Consider the following 23,841-nt stretch of genomic DNA (forward strand, 5'->3'; position numbering starts at 1 on the left):
AGTTAAAGTCAATAAGAGTCTTTACACTGACTCCAGTGTGCTTTGGCTCAGGCCCTTGGCCCATAGTGAAGAAAAGCCATGTGCATTGTGCATCAGGCCAAGACTCAAGTGAGAAACTTTGTGTACTCTAGCTGCAATGTAAGCTGCCTTAAAAAATACCTGAGCAGGAAGGTGTTCTTGGTATGTTTTTGCAGTGAGCACAATCCAGTGAAGTGGTTTAGATAGAATTAGATTTCAATGCTTGGGCATTGTGGTATGAGGAGATTTATGTTCTGTTAAGTTTCGACCATGGCTGGTTTTCCCATTGTGACCCACAATGCAACTGGTAGTAAAATTTGAATCATTTTGGCATATGTATGATCCTTAGGGCACCTTCTGTTTGCCAGTTTCATTGATTCAGAAATGAAGAGCCATATAAAGCACAGCTACTATGTTCATAATGGGGTCTTTCCACATGGACTTTCTGGGAGGCGATTATATTTATTAGGAATATTAATAGATTATTAAAAATTGTAGCCACAATTGGGAAGCCAGTTCAGAGACTTTGAAATGTATATTGCTGATCATATTGGTGGAATCCTATGCCTACTGAAGTTAATGGCAAAACTCTCAGTGACTTCTATGAGGCTACAATTTCACCAACTGGCTATTAAGATTGCTTAGCAAACTACTGTGTCAATGGACATAATCATTCTCAATGGAATACTGGGCTAGATGGCCCTTGGTCTGATCCAGTATGGGCATTCTTATGTTCTTATGAATTTAGCCAGGACACAGGGGAATCAAAAACTGTTAAAGATTGCTTAACAAAGAAATCACAGAAATTTAGGGCTAGAAGAGACCTCGAGAGGTCATCTTCTCCCGCCATCTGTGCTGAGGCAGGACAAAGTATACCTAGACCATCCCTGACAGGTGTTTGTCTAGCCTACTGTTAACCAATGACAGGGATTCCACAACCTCCTTTGGTAATCTACTCCAGTGCTCAACTATCCTTATAGTTAGAAAGATTTTCTAATATCTAACTTAAATCTCTTCTGCTGCAGATTGAGCCAATTACTTCTTGTCCTACCTTCAGTGGACATGGAGAAAAACTGATCATTGTCTTCTTAACATATTTGAAAACTGTTATCAGTTCCCCCCTCAGTCTTAGTAATGCAAAACATGCCCATTTTTTAAAATATATAGTCAAGACCTCAGTTTTATCTCTTTTCTGAAGATGGCATCAATAAAAGCCCCTACCATGAACTGGTCTATTATTGTCTCACCAACCTCACTTCCAATACCACTTAAGAGTTCTTCGGAGGTCTCATGTCCAAGCACAGACCCAGCTAGGTCCTGCTTGGCATCTGAGAACTGATGGGTTTGCAGCACACACTGGAATGACTTCAGGCCAATAACTTCCAGCTACTGTTATCTTTTACTCACTGAAATAAACTATTTTGCTTTCGTGCGGATTGACTCTATTTGTCCGCCAGGTTACACATAATAGCACAGCAGAAGGCTCCGACCAGCACTATTAATGAATTCTCAGAGAATTCACCTAAAAAAAAAAAGAAGGCAATTTAGTTTTCTTACTGTCTCTGCCTTTGCTTCTGCAGGTACTGTCAGTTAAGCTAAATAAAGCTACAGTAGATGTGAGGTACACTGATGCTGATTGCAATCCAAGAGAGATTTATCTGAGACCAAAAGAATTTTAAAATTCCTTCCATTAGGAACTCAGATAGAATCAACTACATTCTCAGGAGTAAATGGCTGCTGCTTAATCTCACAAAATACATCTGTGTTTAAAGATCCTACACTTTACTTTTTAAATGTACTAGTCATTTTTTTTATAATGTCAGAATTATCAGTTATAATGGAATCTGGAAGGCAATTTATGTAACTGCTGCATAAAGTTTAATACTACTATCAAGCCTGTGTGAACATTGAAACTGTTATGCTGGATCAGATCTGTGGACCATCTAGGCCAGTATTCTGACTCTGACAGTGGACAATGCAAGATGCTTTAGACGAAGGGGACTCTTCTTTATAATCTCTATCAGATAGTGGCTTGCTTATTCCCTGGAGCATGAGGATTTATATCCCTAAAAATGTTTCCTCTTATCTAATATAACCATGGATGTTTCCACTGTATACCATGTGTAAAACATCAGAGTATCAAGATTAACACAATTTAGAAAGCTGACAAAGACAAAGAGCTGGTTTAGCATATGATCTAGTACAGGGGTTCTCAAATTTCATTGCATCATCGTGACCCCCTTCTAACAACAAAAATTACCACATGACCCCAGGAGGGGGGACCAAAACCTGAGCCTCAGCCCCACTGCACCAGGTAGAGGGGCCAAAGCTGAAGCCCAAGGGCTTCAGACCCAGGCGGGGGGCCTGTAACCCTTGATCTGAAGCCCTTGATCTTTGGCTTTGACCCCGGACTGTGGGGCTCGGGCTTTGGCTCTGGGTGGTGGGGCTCAGGCTTTGGCCCTGGGTAGTTTCCTGGGCCCCAGCAAGTCTAACACCAGCCCTGTGACCCCATTAAAACAGGGTTCCAACTCACTTTGGGGTCCCGGCCCACAGTTTGAGAACTGCTGATCTAGTACGTCTACTTTCTTAGGTTTGCCTGTCATCAGCATATATGAACGGGAAATCTGTCCTGATATCTTGTTAGGCTAAACAACTTTAGGCGTTCTCTGAGTAATAATAAATACTAATTATTAATTATAATAAGTATTAATTATGATAATTTTTTTAAATCTCGAAGTGCTTTACAAAACTCTGAAATAATTATTCTCGTCCTTTCAGAGATGGGGAAACTGAGGCACAGAGATGTTAAGTAACTAGCTCAGTAAAACATTTGCTAACAGGTACCACATAGTTACTGAAGAAATCACCCATTCTAAATATAAGGGGGAAATTGTCTGGAAATAGCAATTTGCATGTTAAGTCCCAAATTAGCAAAGGGACTTTAGCTCTGCCTTTACATTTGCACTCATAAACAACAATTTTGCTTGCAAACGGGTAATCTGATATTAAAACACTAACATCAAACTACTTGATTTATGTACAAAATTTCTATTTGGTTACACAAATTCAGAGGTTTTGCATACAGGTGATCACACACACAATTGCTGTAAAATGAAAAACAGCTTTGAAAGCCTTGAGCTGGACATTTCGGGTTAGTTCGTAAACGTGAAGGTCAAAAAATTGTTACATGCTAGCAGAACATGGTTATTAAAAATATCAAATACTTAAAATACAAAATGTAATATGTGCTACTAAAATGAAAACAAAGGAAGAACGAATGCATAGAAACACAGAAGTTCAGAACTGGAAGGGACCTCAATAGGTTATCTAGTCCAGTCCCCTGCACTCAAAGCAGGACTATGTAATAACTAGACCATTCCTGACAGGTGTTTATCTAACCTGTTCTTAAAAACCTCCAGTGACTGAGAACAGACAACCTTCCTACTCATTTGTTCCAGTGCTTAACTACCCAGAAAGTTAAGAAGTTTTTCCTAATGTCCAACCTAAACCTCCCTTGCTGCAATTTAAGCCCACTGCTCAGAGGCAATGCATAGAGGGGATATGTGGGGTCAAGTGCCCCCCACCCCGCCTGATTTCTGAGAGTGCTGAGCTGCCCTTGCAGGGCTTGCTCTGCTCAGCCTGCCAGTGGGGGAGGGAGGCTCTATCCTTCTCCTGCTGTGCCTCCCCTCTGGAACTTCCAGCTTGCTTAGCCTCTCCCCATAGGTGAGGGAGCCAGAGCCCTCAGGAAGTGGAGGCGGCTGGGAACCCCGGGGTTTGGGCAGTGATTGAAAGGGCCTGGGGGCTCCGGCAGTGGGGTTTGGGCAGCGATTTAAAGGGCCCGGAGCTCCGGCCACTGCGGGGAGCCCCAGGCCCTTTAAATTGCCGCTGGAGCACCGCTGCCAGAGCCCCGGGGTAGCGGCGGTGGCCGGGGGCTCCGGAGGGAATTTAAAGGGCCTGGGACTCCGCTGTGGTAGCAGCAGTCAGAGCCCCGGGCCCCTTAAATTGCCCCTGAGCCCTGGGGCTCCCAGCCACCTCCGCAGCTGGTATCTCCGGTGGTGATTTAAAGGGCCTGGGGATTTAAAGACCCCGCCTCTTCCAGTTGAGGCCCCCGCCCTCTTGCTCAGGACTCCGGCGTAACAGTAAATCTTTTAAATTACTTTCACCCCTGCCCCTCCCGCAGGAGCTGGGCCCGGGCGGGGAGCTGAGGGGATGGCTCTTCTCATACCAGCTAACTTCACTCAGGGTCACTGTCTATGGGGAGCTGGTGATGGCCCACCCACTCCACTCCCCGCCCAGGACCGGCTGCTGGGGACAGGTGCCAAGAAAGCCAGAAATGTGCTGAGGACTGGGGGACTCCGGCGTGCACAACCCCTATCCCTATCAAATTCTCAATCAGTTCCTACTTATTTGTTAAAATCAAATGTAGGGCAACCTCTCCCCCAGTTGCTTTCTCCACCTTCTGAAATAAAAAATTGTCTTCAATGCATTCCCAAGAATTTGTTGGATAATCTGTGCCATGCTGTATTATTTTCCTAACAGATGTCTGGATAGATGAAGCCCCCCATTACCAAAAATCCTGTGCTTTGGATGATTTTGTTAGTTGTTCATAAAAACCTCATCCACCTCTTCTTCCTGGTTAGGTAGTTTGTATCACAATGCTCACCCCCTTGTTTTTCACTTCTTTTAATCTTACCCAGAGACTTTCAGCAAGTCTGTGTCCTATTTCCAGCTCAACCTCGGTCAAGTGTATACATTTTTGATATACATGGCAACACCTCCCCTTCTCATAGAATCGTAGGACTGGAAGGGACCTTGAGAGGTCAACTAGTCCAGTCCCCTGCACTCGTGGCAGGACTAAGTATTATCTAGACCATTCCTGACAGGGGTTTGCCTAACCTGCTCTTAAAAATCCCCAATGATGGAGATTCCACAACCTCCCCAGGTAATTTATTCCAGTGCTTAACCACTCTGACAGTTAGGAAGTTTTTCCTAATATCCAATCTAAACTGCCCACTGCTTCTTGTCCTATCCTCAGAGGTTAACGAGAACAATTTTTCTCCCTCCTTCTTGCAACAACCTTTTATATACTTGAAAACTGTTATCATGTCCCCTCTCAGTCTTCTCTTCTCCAGATTAAACAAACCCAATTTTTTCAATCTTCCCTCATAGGTCATGTTTTCTAGACCTTTAAACATTTTTGTTGCTCTTCTCTGGACTTTCTCCAATTTGTCCACATCTTTCCTGAAATGTGGCACCCAGACCTGTACACAGTACTCCAGCAGAGGACTAATCAGCACAGAGTAGAGCGGAAAAATTCATTCTTGTATCTTGCTTACAACACTCCTGCTAATACATCCCAGAATGCTGTTTGCTTTTTTTTTGCAAAAATGTTACACCGTAGACTCATATTAAGCTTGTGGTCCATTATGACCGCCAGATTCCTTTCCGCACTACTCCTTCCTAGGCAGTCATTTCCCATTTTGTATGTGTGCAATTGATTGTTCCTTCCTAAGTGGAGTACTTTGCATTTATCCTTCTTGAATTTCATCCTATTTACTTCAGACCACTTCTCCAGATCATCCAGATTATTTTGAATTTTAATCCTATCCTCCAAAGCACTTGCAACCCCTCCCAGCTTGGTATCGTCTGCAAACTTTATAAATGTACTCTCTATGCCATTATCTAAATCATTGCCTGTCTTTCCTGAGCAAGTTTTACCCTTCTATACCAATATTCCAGTCATGTGTATTATCCCACCAAGTCTCTGTGAGGCCAAGTATGTCACAGTTGTGAGTATTCACTAGTATTTGTAGTTCTTTCTGCTTATTGCTCATAGTTCATACATTGGTATACAGACATCTAAGATACTGATTTGATTTCCCCTCTACGTTCCCTCTTGTCTCTCCTTTGTCACTGCTATAATTGTCCATGGTCATTCCAGATTCTGACCCTTCTCCCAGGTCTCCATGTTTTTGACTTAACTGTGGGCTTTTGTTTCCTGCCCCCCCGTCAAACTTACTTGAAAGCCCTCCTCACAAGGCATTAGTGATGATATTGAAAAAGATAGGTTAGATTATTAAATTTGATATTACATTATAAAGTTCTCCTTTTCCCTGGCATCACACTACATAGAAACCAGCTTCTTTCCCACTTCTGGATAGTTCTTGTTGTTAAGCAAAAACACACTCTTTGTCAATATTCTTGAATGAAAGAGTAGATTAGATGATGATGACTACTACTATTTTCACCAGACATTTTTGCTTGTTCAGACAAATAAAGCCAGATAATGTGAGAGAGACATCAATGACATTTCATACAAGAAAATTGGTTCTGCAACTGGAGCACTTCTGGTAACTACAGAGTTCAATGAGCTCTGCTTATAATGGAACTGGCAACTTCTAAAACTTGCTAAACTTGACCTGATAAAGGCGAGGTTGTACAATAATGTATTTATCTTCCGTTGAGCTAAGTTAAATCTCTTGACCTAGGAGTCTGCAGATATATTATCATGATTTCAGATGGAGGAGTTAAGCTAATGGATTTATGAGAGCTGTATTTCTTCATGCACTGGCATTCCATATGACAATATGAACAGCCAAATGGGACAAAATTGTCTTAATATAACCATGTATCTCTATTTGCTAGAAAAAGGAACACACTGTTATCCTCTAAGAAAAGCCTAACAATTTCAAGAGCTCTAATTTTGCTTTGTAGAATGTGAAACAAAAATAGCTTATCACATGTTTTTCATTTATGCTTTTGGCACTTATGGACATTTTTTTCATGATGCCTGACCTTTAGTTAGGCCTAGGAATTTATGGCTACATATTGCCCTTTATGAGAATTTATGCTGACATTGGAAATAAGAGAGTGGAAGTTAAAACTCTCACTAATGTAGCTAAGTGTAAATTACTACCCATCTGTGAAAGGTTATTTTGAGGAAATTAAGCACAGAAAAATATGTATGAAAGAGAGGATGCATATTATATAATGGTCCATATTTCAAATCCTATCTGTGCTTTATCACATTTGCCATTTTAATTCTTAATTTATCATATTTTACAGTGTAGTGGCTCTAAATATGCAATTATCTTGTACTTTGGTGAGGATAAGGGACCTATAATCAATAACAGTATGTCTCCATTAGCTTTGATGGTAGAGGCCTGTGTTCTTGATACTGAAAGACCAGGCTTGTTGTACAAGCTCCGTTATCTCTGTAATTTATATAACAGTGTCAATTATTCACAGCAAATGAATCATTTCAGTTTGACGTGTCCTCCTCCTGGGATTTCTGTCCTGGATCTCTTTGTTTGTACTATAGTCTCTGTTCCCAGTCAAGAAAGATTCACTGATTTACTTGCAAACACCTTTGGTTTCTAGGCTGCATGAAAACATCTCATCATAACAGAATGAAGGTGAAGCAGCTAGAAACACAGATAATAAATGCATTACACTGGTGGGCAATCATGGGTACACTTATTCATACAACACAGTCAGGAGACCATATATGCAACTTCTCAGTCTCTGTAAACCAAGTTTCCATAGAGAGAGCTGAAAGAGTAGCTCTAATAGATTAGCCAGTAGATGTAACATATATTATACACATGTACCATATATTATACACATGATCACACACCTGCTCATGTGTATAATATATGTTACCTCCGGTGGAGGGCAGTGCTATATATAGTCTCATAAACCAGTGCATTACACATTCAGTGAATTTTACGCCCCTGAAATGTGAGTGTCCCAAGTCACAGTTTGCCAACCCTAGGGCCAACTGTGCAGCATTATCTGTGCAGCACCTGGTTCAGAACAAAAATACTTGCCACAAACTATGCCTACTATGAGCTATCTCATATTTCTAATCATATCTTTTATCACATGAAATGAAGGAAGAACATTCTGCCTCTCCAGAGCCCCATGACATTTCTACATGTTAACATGGCAATGGAAGAAAACAAAATAAAAATGTTGGGTTTAATGTTCCTGTTGCTCACAATACAGGGCAGAAATTGAATCACTTATGCTATTAAATCTTGAATTCAGTGGCTATTTCATATCGCCCAGAATTCAGTATTATAAAGATGGCTCTTAAAATAGCTACATTAGAAAAAGGCTAGTAGCTATTTAAATGGTCAATTTAAATTAGGTCTTGTTTTGCTGTTTCTCGGATGGTTTACAAATCCACATATGGGAGCATTTAGTTGGGCAAATAGCTTGCAAAATACTTAGGATCAGACAGTCTTTTGACGCTTTATAAAGATGGTAAGAATGAATCAATGTACAGCTGCTTTGATGGATTAAAGTGAATGAAAACACTACAGCATCTTGAATTATGGGGTTAAATTAAGATTAAAGCCAGAGTCAGAGTCCATTCAATTCCATTTGTGCTTGTAAAGAAAAAATAAAATCATCCAAATGAAGTCAGACAGTGTGTGTGAGGTAGAGACATTAAGCTCCTGGGTAAAATTTTCTACAGAGCATCAGTGACTTAAAAATCCAAATCCTGTTTCTAAAAGTGACTTAGACACTTAGGAGTTTAAGTTTCATTGAAATTCAATAGAAATTAGGCCCCTAAGTGTCTGAGTCACTTTTTAAAATGGGAGTTAGACACCTAAATACCTTGGAGGATCTTGGCCCAAAGCAAATGTTTTTTCGACAAACTACCTTTATGCAAGACATTAATAAAAACCAGACTTAATTCCAAATGACTGAGAGCATTAAGAAAACTAAGTTAACAGCTCTCTTGCTGTTTTTACTGGTGATCAGACTGGAAAGGAGGGGAATCAGGGAGGACTGGGAGCTTGGAACTAAATGCACAGGTGACTCAGATAAGAGCAGCGCTGGGAGAGTCTGGAATGGATTAGGAGAAGGGCAGAGATGGGAGCAGGATGCATCAGAGAAGAGGGCAGGGAGGAGATCCATACCTAAAGAAAAAAGAATGGAGAGAGAAAGGAGACACACATATGGAGAGTTTAGAGGAGAAACTGGGTAAATTTCTGGCTCCACTGAAGTCCATGGCAAAACTCTGGTTGACTTCAACAGGGAGAAAGGCAGAGACACAGAAGAGAGAAAGAAAGCATGTAGATATAAGAACACAAACAGATTGTCACAGTCAGGTGATTGGCAGTCAGACCTAGTAGTCAGAGACAGAGTTCACAGTCATGAGATAGCAGTCAAGAGTTGGCTGGGTCAGGATTCCAAGGGGTCAGAGGCAACAGGCAAACTGGAGATCAGAACCACGAGTCCGATTTCAGGAGTCATGCTGGGTAGGAATGCCAAGAAATTAAGCCATGGCAAGAAGCACAAGGCAATCCAGAAGCACACAGTCCAGAGCAGGGTGGAGCCCAGTTGTTCAGACAGCTTCCTGTTTCTGCTGCTGGCTTAAGTAGGGCTAGCAAGCCAATCAACCACTCTACTACTCCACCAATCAGATCTCAGGGCAGAGCCTCACACTGGGCCTGGGCTTTGTAGGTCCCAGGTAAGCAATTGTCAGCTGGCTGCTGGAGGAGGGTTGGAGTGTTGCTGTTCCCATGAATCCTGTGGACCCAGGATTGAGACCCATGGATCATGACACAAATTTACGTTTGGTAATGTTTGGGGATTTAGTCACAGGGGGCTGAATACTCAAAACCAATAGAAGTTAGGAGCCTAACTCCTTTTGAGTATTCAGCCCAGGGTTGGCTACATGTACCTTAAATAGGTTATGTGAAGGGCTAATAATAGATATTTTGTTTTGCTCCCCCCCGCCCCCCTAGTAACTTAAATATTGTCACTAGAAATGGGCCCCAAACAAAACCCTAGGGAATGGTGTTTAGATACTAATCTAGACCCAAACAACATGTCTGGCCCATATCTCTGTAACACACTGGTCCAAAACCTCACATCTGGACAATCACAAACTGTGTGATGTTTGAAATCCAGATCCAAGTTTTGCAACTCAGGTCTATATCTGGCCTAGTTTTCACAAAATGCACAAGATGTAGCAATCTTCTTGGTACTGAGAAAATAAAAAAAGTATGAAGAAAATGTAATAAAAACAGAAACCACAAGAGGATTTGAATTCAATAATTTTGAAATAAAAGCAGACACTTTATCCAGAGTCTTGGTTAACTCATTGGGAATTTACAGTTATTATTTTCGCCACTGGAGAGAGCTCACATTGTATAAAGGCAATAGAAACATTGAGACGTATAAAGAAAAATTAATTCAAGAGAGATGAACACAAAGACTATAAAGTTCAAACAAAGTGCATCTTCTCCCTCAGGTCATATTACTAATATCTGGTCCCATGCAAAGTTTAATGAACAGCATACTTTAAAAAAATGAAAGTGAACAAGATAAGATCTTCTTCATAGTATACAGGGCTTTATTAACATTATTTTATATGTAATTATTTATCACATAACTTTTTGCAGGATTGCCAATCTCAAGCATTCAAAGTCATGAGGCAGGCCCTGAAAAATGAAGAGATTGGCTAAAAAAAAAAAGAGAGATTTTTAAAACTAAATTTGGTAGTCTCTTTGTTTACTTTCTGGTTATTGAGCCTTTAGGGTGCAATCTGGTCACATTTTCAAGCAGTTCTCTGCAAACAAGAGGGCTAGAAACTCACTTCTTTAAGGGGAAAGCTGAGGTTCTCAAGTAATCACTTGACTCCAGGAGATGTATCTTTAAGAATGCCAAATATCTAGAGATTCATAATAAAATTGTGAGAGTTGGCAACAGTATGTATCAAAGGTAGTAAGTCAGGTAAAATAATAAAATTTATGTTTCCTTTTATCTCATAAATCCTGAGCTTTTGGGTTTAGTCACATGGTAGGCAGGGTTTTTGTGGGGAAGGACAGGCATGTCTCAATGGCCACTAATCCAATGAGTGGCCTGACATAACATTCCTAGATCCTAGTTTTACTTATTCAAAGTGGTAGGTGCACTGAATTTGCATAATTGTCCATCTTCCACTGTCAGCCTATTTGCAGTGAGGAGCTGACAGATGTCATCATGGAGGGCAAATGTCAAGCTTCAGTAGCAGGGAGGCCGTACATGGGCTTCCTTGCTAGGGCATATTTCATCCCAAAACAATAAAGATCCAGCACCTATTATTGCTGCAGCAATTACAAATCTTCAATTTCGCAAGAATCTTGATTTTGTATGGATAGTAATAACAATGGTCCCCTTGAGATAGGCACAGTTATTACTGTGACACAAGAGGCAAGAAAAGTGTATCATAGGAGGTGCTATTTTTTAGAAACACACGAGAAAAGTACATTTGTATAAAACGCCTTATTTTTCATCCAACAATACTTATTTAACTTACAAAGTAGATTTGTGTCTCTAATGGTTTAGAAACACAGGATGATTTAAAATAATAGGTAAGCGAACAATCTATTTTCTGAAATGGCTCCAAGAAGGACTATTTGGCAGACCATGAAGTGCAACATATCTGAAGGTGAGCAGACTGTGAAAAGAGTTTCTGAGGAACAGGAAGCACAGTTTAGGAAACATGCAAAGGAGTGGGAATGAGGAAATTGGGTTATTTGCTACAGACTTGTTTTATAAACCTTATGTTTTTTAAATATCCCTGTTTCTCAGTTTACCCATTTATAATACGAAAATAACAACACATGCCTACCTCACAGGGATGTTGTGTGAGGCAAAATTCATTAACCTGAAACTCTTGGTTTATTTTACTCACGTGATAACTTGATATTCAGGGAACTGCAGGGAGTCTACTAAGGACAGAATTTAGCTCAGTATGTAATTTAATAATACACATATCAGGTTTATTAGAATAATAATTCTGTGTTTTGAAATTCTCTCTCACCTTTAATTCTTACTTTCCTTGCATTTGTGGTTTTCACTAAAATCTTCAGTATTATTTTAATGTAAGTTTTAAAAAAATATTTCTTCATAAATACCCATCTGAATAAATGTGTTAATGGCTTATGCTAGACAATCCGTTTCACCTTGTATTTAGCAGTGACATTCTAAGTACGTTTCCCAGACCTGAAGACAAGTTCTGTGTAAGCTTTAAAAGCTTGTATCTTTCACCCATAGAAGTTTATCCACTGAAATATATTACTTCACCCACCCTGCCTCTCAATAAATGACCACAATAACAACTATCAACGTTACAACAGACCAATCATGCAGTTTCAGTATCAGGTTCTAGTTTAGTTGAAAAGACACTCAACCATTCCACTCAGATTATTTCAAAGGAATCCTGCTTTGAGTTCTTAATCAAAGTATGCTGGGTCATAACAACCTGGGAAGCCCTCTGCTGCAAATTAGGCAACATGAAGATCAAGGCACTGTTCAAGAGCAATTGATTGGTTTTACTGTTAACAGGATTCATTAGTCTCTTCTCAGCAGGTCTCTGTTGCACCATTTCTTCTACTAATTAGCTTCTTGAATTTTAACCTTGTGTACCAAATTGCACTTTGAGGTTGACATCAACAATGCGACTAAAGTTCAAGCTGATAGAACACTTATAAGATTTTACAAAAAAGAAATCTATATTTTAATTTTTGTTATATCTGCCACTTTTTACTTGGCATCAGAAACCTTCCACCATTTTAATGGCATGTTTTGTGCAAGAAGGGCATTTTAAAAACAGTAAAATTCAGAACATCCACAATTCCTACTTACATCTGGTCTTACAGAAGTTTATTTGGCCTTACAGCGCCAGCAGTAGTTCTAGGTGGGTGTATCCTGACATGTTATGGTCCTGGTTATTCCCTCCCCCACAAAAATCTGCAGAAATGAGGATTGAGGGAGTAAATCTGCAAGGATCCCCACACGTTGTTCTCTATGAGTGTGCACATGGGGCTTTTCCCAACCATAGATTAGGCTACCCCTATGACTCTGGTTTCAGTTGGGGCCCCCCCGCAAAGATAACATAGCCCCAGATTTTATTATCTTTTCTCTAAAAATCTCTGTCAGGATGGAGGGAGAAAGACGTATGTGTCCATCAGCCTGACCAGTCTCCACCCCCTACCTCGAAAAAGATCCTAGGGCTAGGGAACACCATCTGCAGGGCATGGAGGTAGGGTGACAGCTGACCCCACCATCCATGGAGGATGAGGAAAAGCACATAGAAGGATTCCTTCCATATATGGATCTGAGATGATCTTGTAAGCCTTTACTAAAAGTAGATGTAAGCAGGGTCTGCTGAATTCTTCCCTGATAGCTAGCTGGGAGGGGAAGAGACTTCTAGAGCAAACTGTATTTACATGAACACACCTACTCTGCTTAAATATCCAGCAGATAGAGTGGTGTGTTGCTCAAATAATCAACTTTGGCTGGTGTTGTGTTAAAAATCACTTTAGTACTGAATGCAGGGGTAGTGAAATGCTGTTACCAATGTTGTTGGCATTATTGTATGAATACAGGAAAGCAGGACCCTCAGCTGAAAGGACTTCGTTAAGCCAGGTGCTTGAATGCCAGAGTCCTGTGAAAGTAAGAGGGGTGGGGACAGGTGTCCCAGACAGGATGTGTAGACCCTCCCACAAGGGTCCTCCCTGGACTGGTTTAACCTGTTCCCCCACACTGTTCAAATAAAGAGCTATATAAGCTTCCTTGGGAGCCTCTTTGTTATTTTAAATGCTCATTCAGAGCTGAGATCAGTTGTGGTTGGATTGTGTTTCTGCCAAGCCTGCTAAGAGCTAAACATCACTGAGAGCTGAAATCATGTTGAGATGGGTAAGTGTTTCTGTGCAGCCTCCAAAGAGCTGAAAATTACTAAAAGACTGATGTGCAGAGGTCACAGCAGAGAGGCAGGTGGCAGCAGATGGTGACTGACAGTCAGCTGGCAAATGAGTGGGTGGTGAGGTAGTGAGCAGAATGAGCGGCGGGGGGATGGCCAGGCAGAGAGGAGCAGCAACGGCTGGCAGGTGGCCAGGTGGCACAACGAGTGGCCAGCAGGGTGGCAAGCGAGTGTCTGAGCAGCGGAGCAAGTTAGGTGCCTCCTTACCCCACCCCCAGCTAGGGTGGGAGGTGAACTCTTCAAATGCACCTCTGAACCCTTTGTTTGCACTGACCAAAGACGGCAACTGTGAGTGGGGTACAGAGAAGAGGGCACGTTAAAGGGACTTTTGGGCTCCTGGGCTTAAGAACCCAAGGGGAAAAGGACACTGCCCAACTTACTTGGAGGGTGGGTCTTTGGCTTATGGTTTATGAACCCTGTTTGCAGTGTTTTCCCAAATTAACGCTGAGTTACTTCCCTCCTTTTACTGAAAGTTTCTTTTCTACACTCGGACTCTTGCTTGCAGGTGAGAAAGTATTGCCTCTCTGAGGCGACCAGGTGTGGGGTTTCAGAGTAGCAGCCATATTAGTCTGTATTCGCAAAAAGAAAAGGAGTACTTGTGGCACCTCAGAGACTAACCAATTTATTTGAGCATAAGCTTTCGTGAGCTACAGCTCACTTCATCGGATGCGATGAAGTGAGCTGTAGCTCACGAAAGCTTATGCTCAAATAAATTGGTTAGTCTCTGAGGTGCCACAAGTACTCCTTTTCAGGTGTGGTGTGTAATTTTCCCATGTTACTGGGTGGGGGCTCAAGCTGGTTCTGTGTTGTATCGATGGAAAGGAACCCCTAGATATTGAACCCAGCCCTGTTGCTGCTGGCTCCACCTGGCAGAAGGGTTACATAGTCTTTACCCAGATAAGCAGAATCAAACTTAATTTGACTATTTTAAAATATAGTCCTTCCTCCAGAAAAGTCTGAGTCTGTGGCCTCTGTCTCTACAGGCACGGAATCCGCACAGGTAATCTGAGCATGTGTTGAGAAGAGCATCACATCTGAGATCTGCTCTGCAGATGTGAGAGAATTTTACCCTAAATAAATAAAAGTTTGCTTCAGAGATCTTCATCATATCTGATCTTTATCATATCATATGATCTTCATCATTTGTGAAGAAAAAATAAAAGTTTTCCTTTCATTTTTAGAAAGCAATATTCCAGGGAAATACTTCCCTTGGGAAATATTCTCTGAGGCAGAAATATTCTTCTTGTCCCAGAGGTGGATGAAGTTTTTGTCTAAAAATCTTTTTTGGGGTAAAAAATGTAGATTTGGTAAGTCCAAAACATTTTGCAAATGTGTGTCAGTTTTGCCAAATTGTTTGTGTCAAAACAAAACCTTTTTTTTTGAAAAGAAAATCAGAATATTTTGGTTTTTCTATTTCAAATGACTTTTCATTTTGAAATTTCCTTCAATTTTATTAAAAGAAACAGTAAACCCTTTTAAAAACCTCTCAACATTCAAATGAAATGTTTCATTTGACCAAAACCAATTTTTTCTAACTTTTTGATTTACCAACATTTTAAAAACCTTTGTTCCAGGTTGACCTGAAGTGATTATTATTTTTCAGAATGGCCAGCAACCCAAAAAACTAGTTATTCACACAGCTCTACTTGCACCATTCAGAATGACAGCACGAACACACCTGCTTATTTCTGCACTTAAGAAAAATGCTGCTCAAAAATCTAAGGCTGAAGTCTGATAATTATATCAAGGAACCAACTTAATCACCTGTTTCCATTTTGCCATCCTGTGCTGCAGGCCCATCAGGAATTACACTCTTCACCTGTAGAAACTCATCTGGCTCGTCCCCACCAATGATGGTAAATCCAAAGCCCATGTTGCTCTTCTTGAGAGTTGTGCTGAGGAAAATTCCCTTCAGTTGTGATGCATCACGGGTGAAGAGTGGTTTTTCTACATCAGTCAACACAAACAAAAAGAAAATAGTTCCAGTCAAGTCATAATATAACACAGAGTCACAAACAAAAGAGAAGAGAAGCAGCAGCAATAGTAGGTGGCAGTGTGGCATTTTGATATTAAAGGAAATAAAGAGTGTAAGCATTCCAGGAGAAATAAACACATTAGTGAGTCCTTATTTTACATTAATACAAAACCAACTAAGGAGGACTTTTCTATCTATGGCAGATCAGTCTTGGGGGTGGAAGGGCTAGGAATGCTCTTTGATAAGCACTGAAGCAAATGCTCTTGGAAATAAGTTTAGAGATAGATTGTTGTGTAGCTAAAATATTTACACAGTGATAAAAATAATATGCAAGGTAACTTTGAACTCTTAAAAATTATTCCTAGCCTATCAATTCAGTTTTGTATACCAAATAATTTATAATTAGTTTCCCCTCACGCCCCCAATAACAAAAAATATCCATTTATATCAGTGATTCAGACAAAAGGGTAAATTCCAGATAATCTTCTCACCCCAGACAAATGGAATTTCAGTTTCTGACAAATGACATTTACAATCGGTGTGACAGTTCAGTGACCTTTACATCTGTTTTCAATGTGCGTCAGTGTAAAGTGTGAAAATTACCATCAGGCAAGAATAAGCCTCACCTGGCTTCCAGTGACTCTCTTCTGTGCTTTATTTTGCGAAAAAAGGTATGAGAAAGGTGAAAAGGTTTGTGACTTAACTTATCTCTCTACTTCTACAACAGTGCAGCTTGGCTAACAAGCAGCACTTGGACATACCATACAGACTGTACATTCCAGCATTGTCCCGCCGACACTGAGACAGATCATTCACACTGCGAGACCTCTGAGGAGCAGGATGCGGGTGAACGTGTTTAGGCCTAGGTAATGTTGATGAGGCGCTTTCTACTGTTACAAAGGAGAACAAGCCTCATTCTTTGGCTATAACCTTATGTCAAAACTTACTCATCTATCAATATTGACTTTTGCTAATACATTTCTTTCTAAGTGCAATCATTTTCACATTATCAAGATTCAGTGTTCTTGTAAACTCCTACAGCAATAGTGTCTGAGGCGTCAATTTAAATGATGTTTGCTAGATAGGTTATCTTAGAAACATACTGAACACCAATTAATGCTAATTCATAGAAGATACAATTAATTATTAATTAATTGTATTTTAACCAGACTATGTTAAATCATTGTCATAACACCAGGAAAGTACAGCAATTATTTTCTTCTTAAATCTGACATGGTACTGTACCTCGGAAACCTGGGGCCTGCATAGGCTTTGTTCCAAGTTCTGCGTTGGGCATGTTATGCTGCTGTAGCTTCCTTTTTGCTTCTAGGACAGGATTTTCAAATTGTGTTCTTCTATTTATGTGGCTGAAAAAAATTGGTAATGATTAAAAATTGAGTCCATTTTGTGAAAAATTATTATTTACTTCATGGGATCATCATCATGTGGGTTACCTGTATGTGCAACCCTTACACCAGCTTAAAAAACTCACACAAGTAGTCCTGTTGTAGTGAATGAGAATATACGAGTTAGTGCTCATCAGTGCAAGTAAGGGATGCACAAATTAGCTCATAGCAGAAATAATTGGGAAGTAGAACAGATCAGGAATTTTTCAACAAAACCCTTTTTCTTTGGAAAATACCAATTGGTTACAACTGAAACTGTTCACGGGAAAGGGTCAGTTCTGACAATTTCTCAGTTCAAACATTTTTGGAGAAAAGTTTTGAAAAGATCAAAATGTCCTGTTTCAACATTTTCAAAATGATTTTTTAAAATAATTATAGTAAAACAAATTGAAACAATAAAAAAGGCCAAAAGTAAAACAAAAATTTCAATAATGTCATAAAAAACATAATGTCGCAAATTAACCTAAATTAAAAAAAGATATTGTTCATCTTTGAAAATTTGAGATTCTTTCTCTCAATTTATGATAGGAAAATTTTTCATAAACTTTAAATTTTTCTCTGATTGGTAAAACTGTTTCTTTCCCAGATCCATTTGGAAGTTCTCTGTCCTTTCAACTTCTTGCACTCTGCTGTAAATGTAAAGTGCCAATTAGGGCTGTTGATTAATAGCAGTTAACTCATGTGATTAACTCAAAAAAATTAGTTGTAATTAAAAAAATTAATCACTATTAATCGTGGCTTTAATTGCACTGTTAAACAATAGAATACCAATTGAAATTTATTAAATATTTTGGATCATTTTCTACATTTTTGTACACGTATTCTGTGTTGTAATTGTGCATATTATTTTTATTACAATATTTGCATTGTAAAAATGATAAACAAAAGAAATAGTATTTTTCAATTCACCTCATACAAGTACTGTAGTGCAATCTCTTTGTCATAAAAGTGCAATTTACAAATGTAGATTTTTTTTGTTACATAACTGCACTCAAAAACAAAACAATGTAAAACTTCAGAGCCTACAAGTCCACACAGTCCTACTTCAGATTGACAAACAAGTTTGTTTACATTTACAGGAGACAATGCTGCTCTCTTCTTATTTACAATGTCACCAGAAAGTGAGAACAGGCATTTGCATGGCACTTCTGTAGCTGGCATTGCAAGGTATTTACGTGCCAGATATGCTAAACAATCGTATGGCCCTTCATGCTTCGGCCACCATTCCAGAGGACATGCTTCCATGCTGATGATGCTCATTAAAAAAGAATGCGTTAATTAAATTTGTGACTGAACTCCTTGGGGAAGAATTGTATGTCCCTTGCTCTGTTTTACCTGCATTCTGCCATATATTTCATGTTATAGCTGTCTCGGATGATGACGCAACACATGTTCATTTTACGAACACTGTCACTGTAGTTTTCACGAAATGCTAAGAAGGTACCAATGTGAGATTTCTAACCGACCCAAGGTTTAAGAATCTGAAGTGCCTTCCAAAATCTGAGAGGGACGAGGTGTTGAGCATGCTTTCAGAAGTCTTAAACAAGCACCACTGATGAGGAAACCTCAAAACCCGAACTACCAAAAAAGAAAATCAACCCTTTTGCTGGTGGGATCTGACTCAGATGATGAAAATGAACATGCATTAGTCTGCATTGCTTTGGATTGTCATTGAGCAGAATCTGTCATCAGCATGGATGCATGTCCACTGGAATGGTGGTTGAAGCATGAAGGGACATATGACTCTTTAGCACATCTGGCAAGTAAATATCTTGTGACGCCAGCTACAACAGTGCCATGCAAACGCCTGTTCTCACTTTCAGGTGACACTGTAAACAAGAAGCAGGCAGCATTATCTCCTGCAAATGTAAAGAAACTTGTTTGTCTTAGCAATTGGCTGAATAAGAAGTAGGACTGAGCGGACTTACAGGCTCTACAATTTTACATTGCTTTATTTTTGAATGCAGTTTTTTTATACATAATTCTACATTTGTAAGATCATCTTTTATGATAAAGAGATTGCACCACAGTACTTGTATTAAGTGAATTGAAAAATACTATTTCTCTGGGGGGTTTTTTCAGTGCAAATACTTGTAATCAAAAATATATATAAAGTGAGCACTGTACAATTTTTATTCTGTGTTGTAATTGAAATCAACATATTTGAAAATGTAGAAAACATCCAAAAACATTTAAATAAATGGAATTTTATTATTGTTTAACCGTGCAATTAATCACGTGATTAATCACGATTAATTTTTTTAATTGCTTGACAGCCCTAGTTTCAATCTATGTGGCTATATGCTATTCTGCAGTATCACTGAAAAATACTCCAGCAACACAGGTTTTCAAGTTTTCACTATATGTGATTTCTATGCAAGAGAGAAACAGGATGGTGTTTGTGCATAGTGGTCCTGGATAAGCTGAAAACAAAATTAGCTGTTTATAATGAAATAGAAATCTTAACCCCAATAGTGACTGTTTAGGCAAATTGCTTAACAAAGTAATGGATCCATCATGTGCTGGATTCCCACAGCAGCAAACAAAATTATATTGAAGATGAAATTTTAACACTCGACTATATTTCTGTTGTATTTTATAAAAGAAAACAGGGGGGAAAGTGCAGAAACTAATTCATGTAGAGCACTGAAATGTGAAAAAATCACACTGTAATGCCACAACTTTCTCCCAATATGTAGCATTTCCCATGGCCCCTATTAGCATGTGTTTTTCTCTGATACTGTGCCTTTGATATCCCATAACTCATACATAACTTTTTCCCATACATTATATTCCAGAGCATGTTATCAGGAGGATAATTTTTTTACTGACTAGGGAACAAATCCAGCAGGGTGGGGATCATCTCCTGTCTCATGTGGCATGCTTCTCCTGATGAAGCCAGAGGATTTGAGGGCACTCAGCATCATGCAGGTTTGGGTGATTGGTTAGATATGCATGTGAAGTTGTTGGATGTGTTGTAAATTACTGTTGCTCCAGAGAGGTAAATATTTATGCACACAGGACCAGCCTTTCAAAACAGTTCTCAGAGAGAGCTGCAGGGAATATCTGGTCTTGATTGTGGATGCTAAACACTTGAAGATCTGACCCTGAGCTCCCTTAGAATCAGGGATTGTAAAAGGTGCTGAGTGCATGTGACTTCCACTGAAGTCACCTTCATGATCCCATGCGAAGCAATTCTCTGGATCAAGGCCCTACCCTTTAGACAGTGTTATTTTAAAAAAATGAAAATATTCCAGTGTTCATTAAACCAAGGGGATAGAGGGGAAACAGCAATGTATCTTTAGGTGACCTAATATACCTGGTAATCCAAAAGGTGATGTCAGATGTTCGTCACCCAGAAAAGATTTCTATTGAAGTCAACAGGGACATTTGTTTTAAAGAGTGAAAGTGAAAAAAATTTGCCAAACTTTAAAGCTGCTATCTACATAACAAAGTCATCACTTGTAAATGTGGCTGTTAATAATAGGTAGAGCAGCAGAGTTGTGTAGTGGGTGACACTCACCTCTTGTGAGTGCCTCCTAGAGGCTGGGTGTGGTACTGCAGGCCTTTCCTGGCATCCCCTGTACGTTGTTAGCCTTGCTTGGTGGGTCTTCAGTGGCTCAGCCCTCTGGCCAAGTCACACAATCAAGGACCCCTTCCGGGAGTACTGAAGTCCAAAACAATCACAAAAGTCTTCAAATCCCCAGGCTCAAGCTGGACTCAGCTCCTCCTTCCTCAGGTGCCTTTGCTCTTCAGACCCTCCTAGGCTCCTTGGAGTCTCTCCCTGCTGAAACTGTCTGCCCTCAACAGGTTATCAGCCCCATCTCTGGGTCCTTTAAATCCAGCCCTTTGCTTGTGCTTCTAAAGAAGACTTGTGGCTTAGGTCATTTTGCTAGCGGGGATGCCCACTACTCTGGGTCCCAACTCAGGGACCCTATAAACAGCAGCCATGTACTGCTGCCTCCATTTCGCTGTGACTATTCCCTGAGACTTTTCCCACGTAGCTCCATTCTCTTCACCCTTAACTCAGGGCTGAATTTCTCAGATCCTCTCTCTCTCAGGTCCAGTAAATGCAGCCATCAACCCCTTCAGCCAGAACTGAGCACCCTTTCTTGCCCTTCAGGTCCCAGCCAGGAACTGACCTGCTAAGGCCCTGCAGCTCCTTTTATATGAGCTTGCTGGGTTCTGATTGGCCACTTCCATGCAACTTTTCTAGGCAGGACTAGAGAACCCATCTTTGCTGCTCCTTTTCTGAGGTCCAGTGTGGTAGAACCATGGGGCCTGCAGCAGGGAGCTTCAACGGGGCCAGGTGCCTGCCATCACAGTTTGGCATTAGATGGGGATGGCTCTGAGTTACTACAGAGAATTCTTTCCCAGGTATCTGGCTGGTGGGTCTTGCCAACATGCTCAGGGTTCAACTGATCACCATATTTGACATTGGGAAGAAATTTCCCCCCAGGTCAGATTGGCAAAGATCCCGGAGTTTTTTCACCTTCCTCTGCAGCCTGGTGTATGGGTCACTTGCTGGGAAAAGCTAGAGTAAATGGTGGCCTATCTGTACCTTGAAGTCTTTAAATCATTATTTGAGGATTTCAGTAACTCAGCCAGAGGTTCAGCGTCTATTACAGGAGAGGGTGGGTGAGGTTCTGTGGCCTGCAACGTGTAGGAGGTCAGACTAGAGATCACAATGGTCTCTTCTGGCCTTAAAGTCTATGAGTCACAGTGGTAAATAAGCCACAGATATCATGGTTTCTCTGTTTGTCCATGGCTTTCCTTTGTGTCCATGTCTTCAATAAAGCCCAGTGCAGAGGGGAGGCCCGGGGCTGGAGAGCAAGCCCGCCCTGGCCCGGTGAGGAAGGGCTGGCAAACAAGCCCACCCTGTATTCATCCCACTGCAGTGGCTTTTGTCCCACAGGGTTGGGCCTGGCTCCCTGCTTTGGACAATGCAACCTGGTGCATGGGGTCACAGCGCTGCACCTGTGCTGATGATATTAGTATGGAAGTCAGCTAGGAAGTGGAACTGGTAAAGGCTGATTTGACTAATGTTGCCTCAATTGCTGTTTCATTTTTCCTTAAAAAGACATCCAAATCTTTCATTTAGATACTGAAATTGTGTTTAAAACAAGTATTAATGGACATATTTGTTGAAATGAGCATCAAAATGTAAGATTTAGCTACTTTTTAAAATGAAAGAAACAGAATTGCTGAGATAACATGTTATTTTCTAACATAAGCAGTAACAGCGTGTCAGATAGAAAAGATAAAGAAATGTTGCGCAGTTGAGGCAGGATGCACAGTTTACAATAAGTACCCATCTGGTTAGTTTAGCTGTCCTATTAAGGAAACCGTGTTTGCAAATTGAGTTTCATCTTGTAGTTAATCAACCATAAAGGTAGAAATGCTCTTTTTGCGATTAGACAGCTGAAAAAGCCAGCACAGCACCATAATTCTGTGCGGGGCTGTGGAAGGAAGAAGGCTAGCGTTTAGTCTTTAAATCACAGGCTCTGTTAGAAGGTTGCACAAAAGTCTGACTCCCTCAGGGAACTGATGGGCAGGATCCCCTGGGAGAATAACATGAGGGGAAAGGAGTCCAGGAGCGCTGGCTGTATTTTAAAGAATCCTTATTGAGGTTACAGGGACAAACCATCCCAATGTGTAGAAAGAATAGTAAATATGGCAGGTGACCAGCTTAGCTTAACAGTGAAATCCTTGCTGATCTTAAACACAAAAAAGAAGCTTACAAGAAGTGGAAGATTGGACAAATGACCAGGAAAGTGTATAAAAATATTGCTTGGCCATGCAGGAGTGAAATCAGGAAGGCCAAAATCACACCTGGAGTTGCAGCTAGCAAGAGATGTTAAGAGTAACAAGACGGGTTTCTTCAGGTATGTTAGCAACAAGAAGTAAGTCAAGGAAAGTGTGGGCCCCTTACTGAATGAGGGAGGGAATCTAGTGACAGAGGATGTGGAAAAAGCTAATGTACTCAATGCTTTTTTTGCTTCTGTCTTCACAAACAAGGTCAGCTCCCAGACTGCTGCACTGGGCAGCACAGCATGGGGAGAAGGTGACCAACCCTCTGTGGAGAAAGAAGTGGTTCGGGACTATTTAGAAAAGCTGGACGAGCACAAGTCCATGGGGCCAGATGCGTTGCATCTGAGAGTGTTAAAGGAGTTGGCAGCTGTGATTGCAGACCCATTGGCCATTATCTCTGAAAACTCATGGCGATCCGGGGAAGTCCCGGATGACTGGAAAAAGGCTAATGTAGTGCCAATCTTTAAAAAAGGGAAGAAGAAGGATCCTGGGAACTACAGGCCAGTCAGCCTCACCTCAGTCCCTGGAAAAATCATGGAGCAGGTCCTCAAGGAATCAATTCTGAAGCACTTAGAGGAGAGGAAAGTGATCAGGAACAGTCAGCATGGATTCACCAAGGGAAAGTCATGCCTGACTAATATAATTGCCTTCTATGACAAGATAACTGGCTCTGTGGATGAGGGGAAAGTGGTGGACATGTTGTTCCTTGACTTTAGCAAAGCTTTTGACACGGTCTCCCACAGTATTCCTGCCAGCAAGTTAAAGAAGTATGGGCTGAATGAATGGACTATAAGGTGGATAGAAAGTTGGCTAGATTGTCAGGCTCAACAGGTAGTGATCAAATGGCTCCATGTCTAGTTGGCAGC

The 23,841-nt window shown here is 40.6% G+C and overlaps 1 protein-coding gene across 7 annotated transcripts in view; it reads right to left on the bottom strand.

The window, feature by feature from the left end:
• MAGI2 (membrane associated guanylate kinase, WW and PDZ domain containing 2) overlaps positions 1-23,841 on the bottom strand; it is a 1,196,373-nt gene that overhangs the window by 224,024 nt on the left and 948,508 nt on the right. For 4 of the 7 annotated variants that reach the window (XM_084630708.1, XM_084630707.1, XM_084630706.1 and 1 more), the window contains exons 8-9: positions 17,004-17,125; positions 15,548-15,730 (exon numbers count right to left, since the gene is read on the bottom strand). In XM_084630708.1, coding sequence (XP_084486834.1) covers positions 15,548-15,730; positions 17,004-17,125 — 305 coding nt within the window. Of the gene's footprint in view, positions 1-15,547; positions 15,731-16,519; positions 16,649-17,003; positions 17,126-23,841 lie in introns of all 7 variants that reach the window. The other 3 variants (XM_084630705.1, XM_084630704.1, XM_084630709.1) reach the window with 1 other exon arrangement.

This window comes from Lepidochelys olivacea (assembly GCF_965140295.1).
Source record: "Lepidochelys olivacea isolate rLepOli2 genome assembly, chromosome: 1".
Lineage (NCBI taxonomy): Eukaryota > Metazoa > Chordata > Testudines > Cheloniidae > Lepidochelys > Lepidochelys olivacea.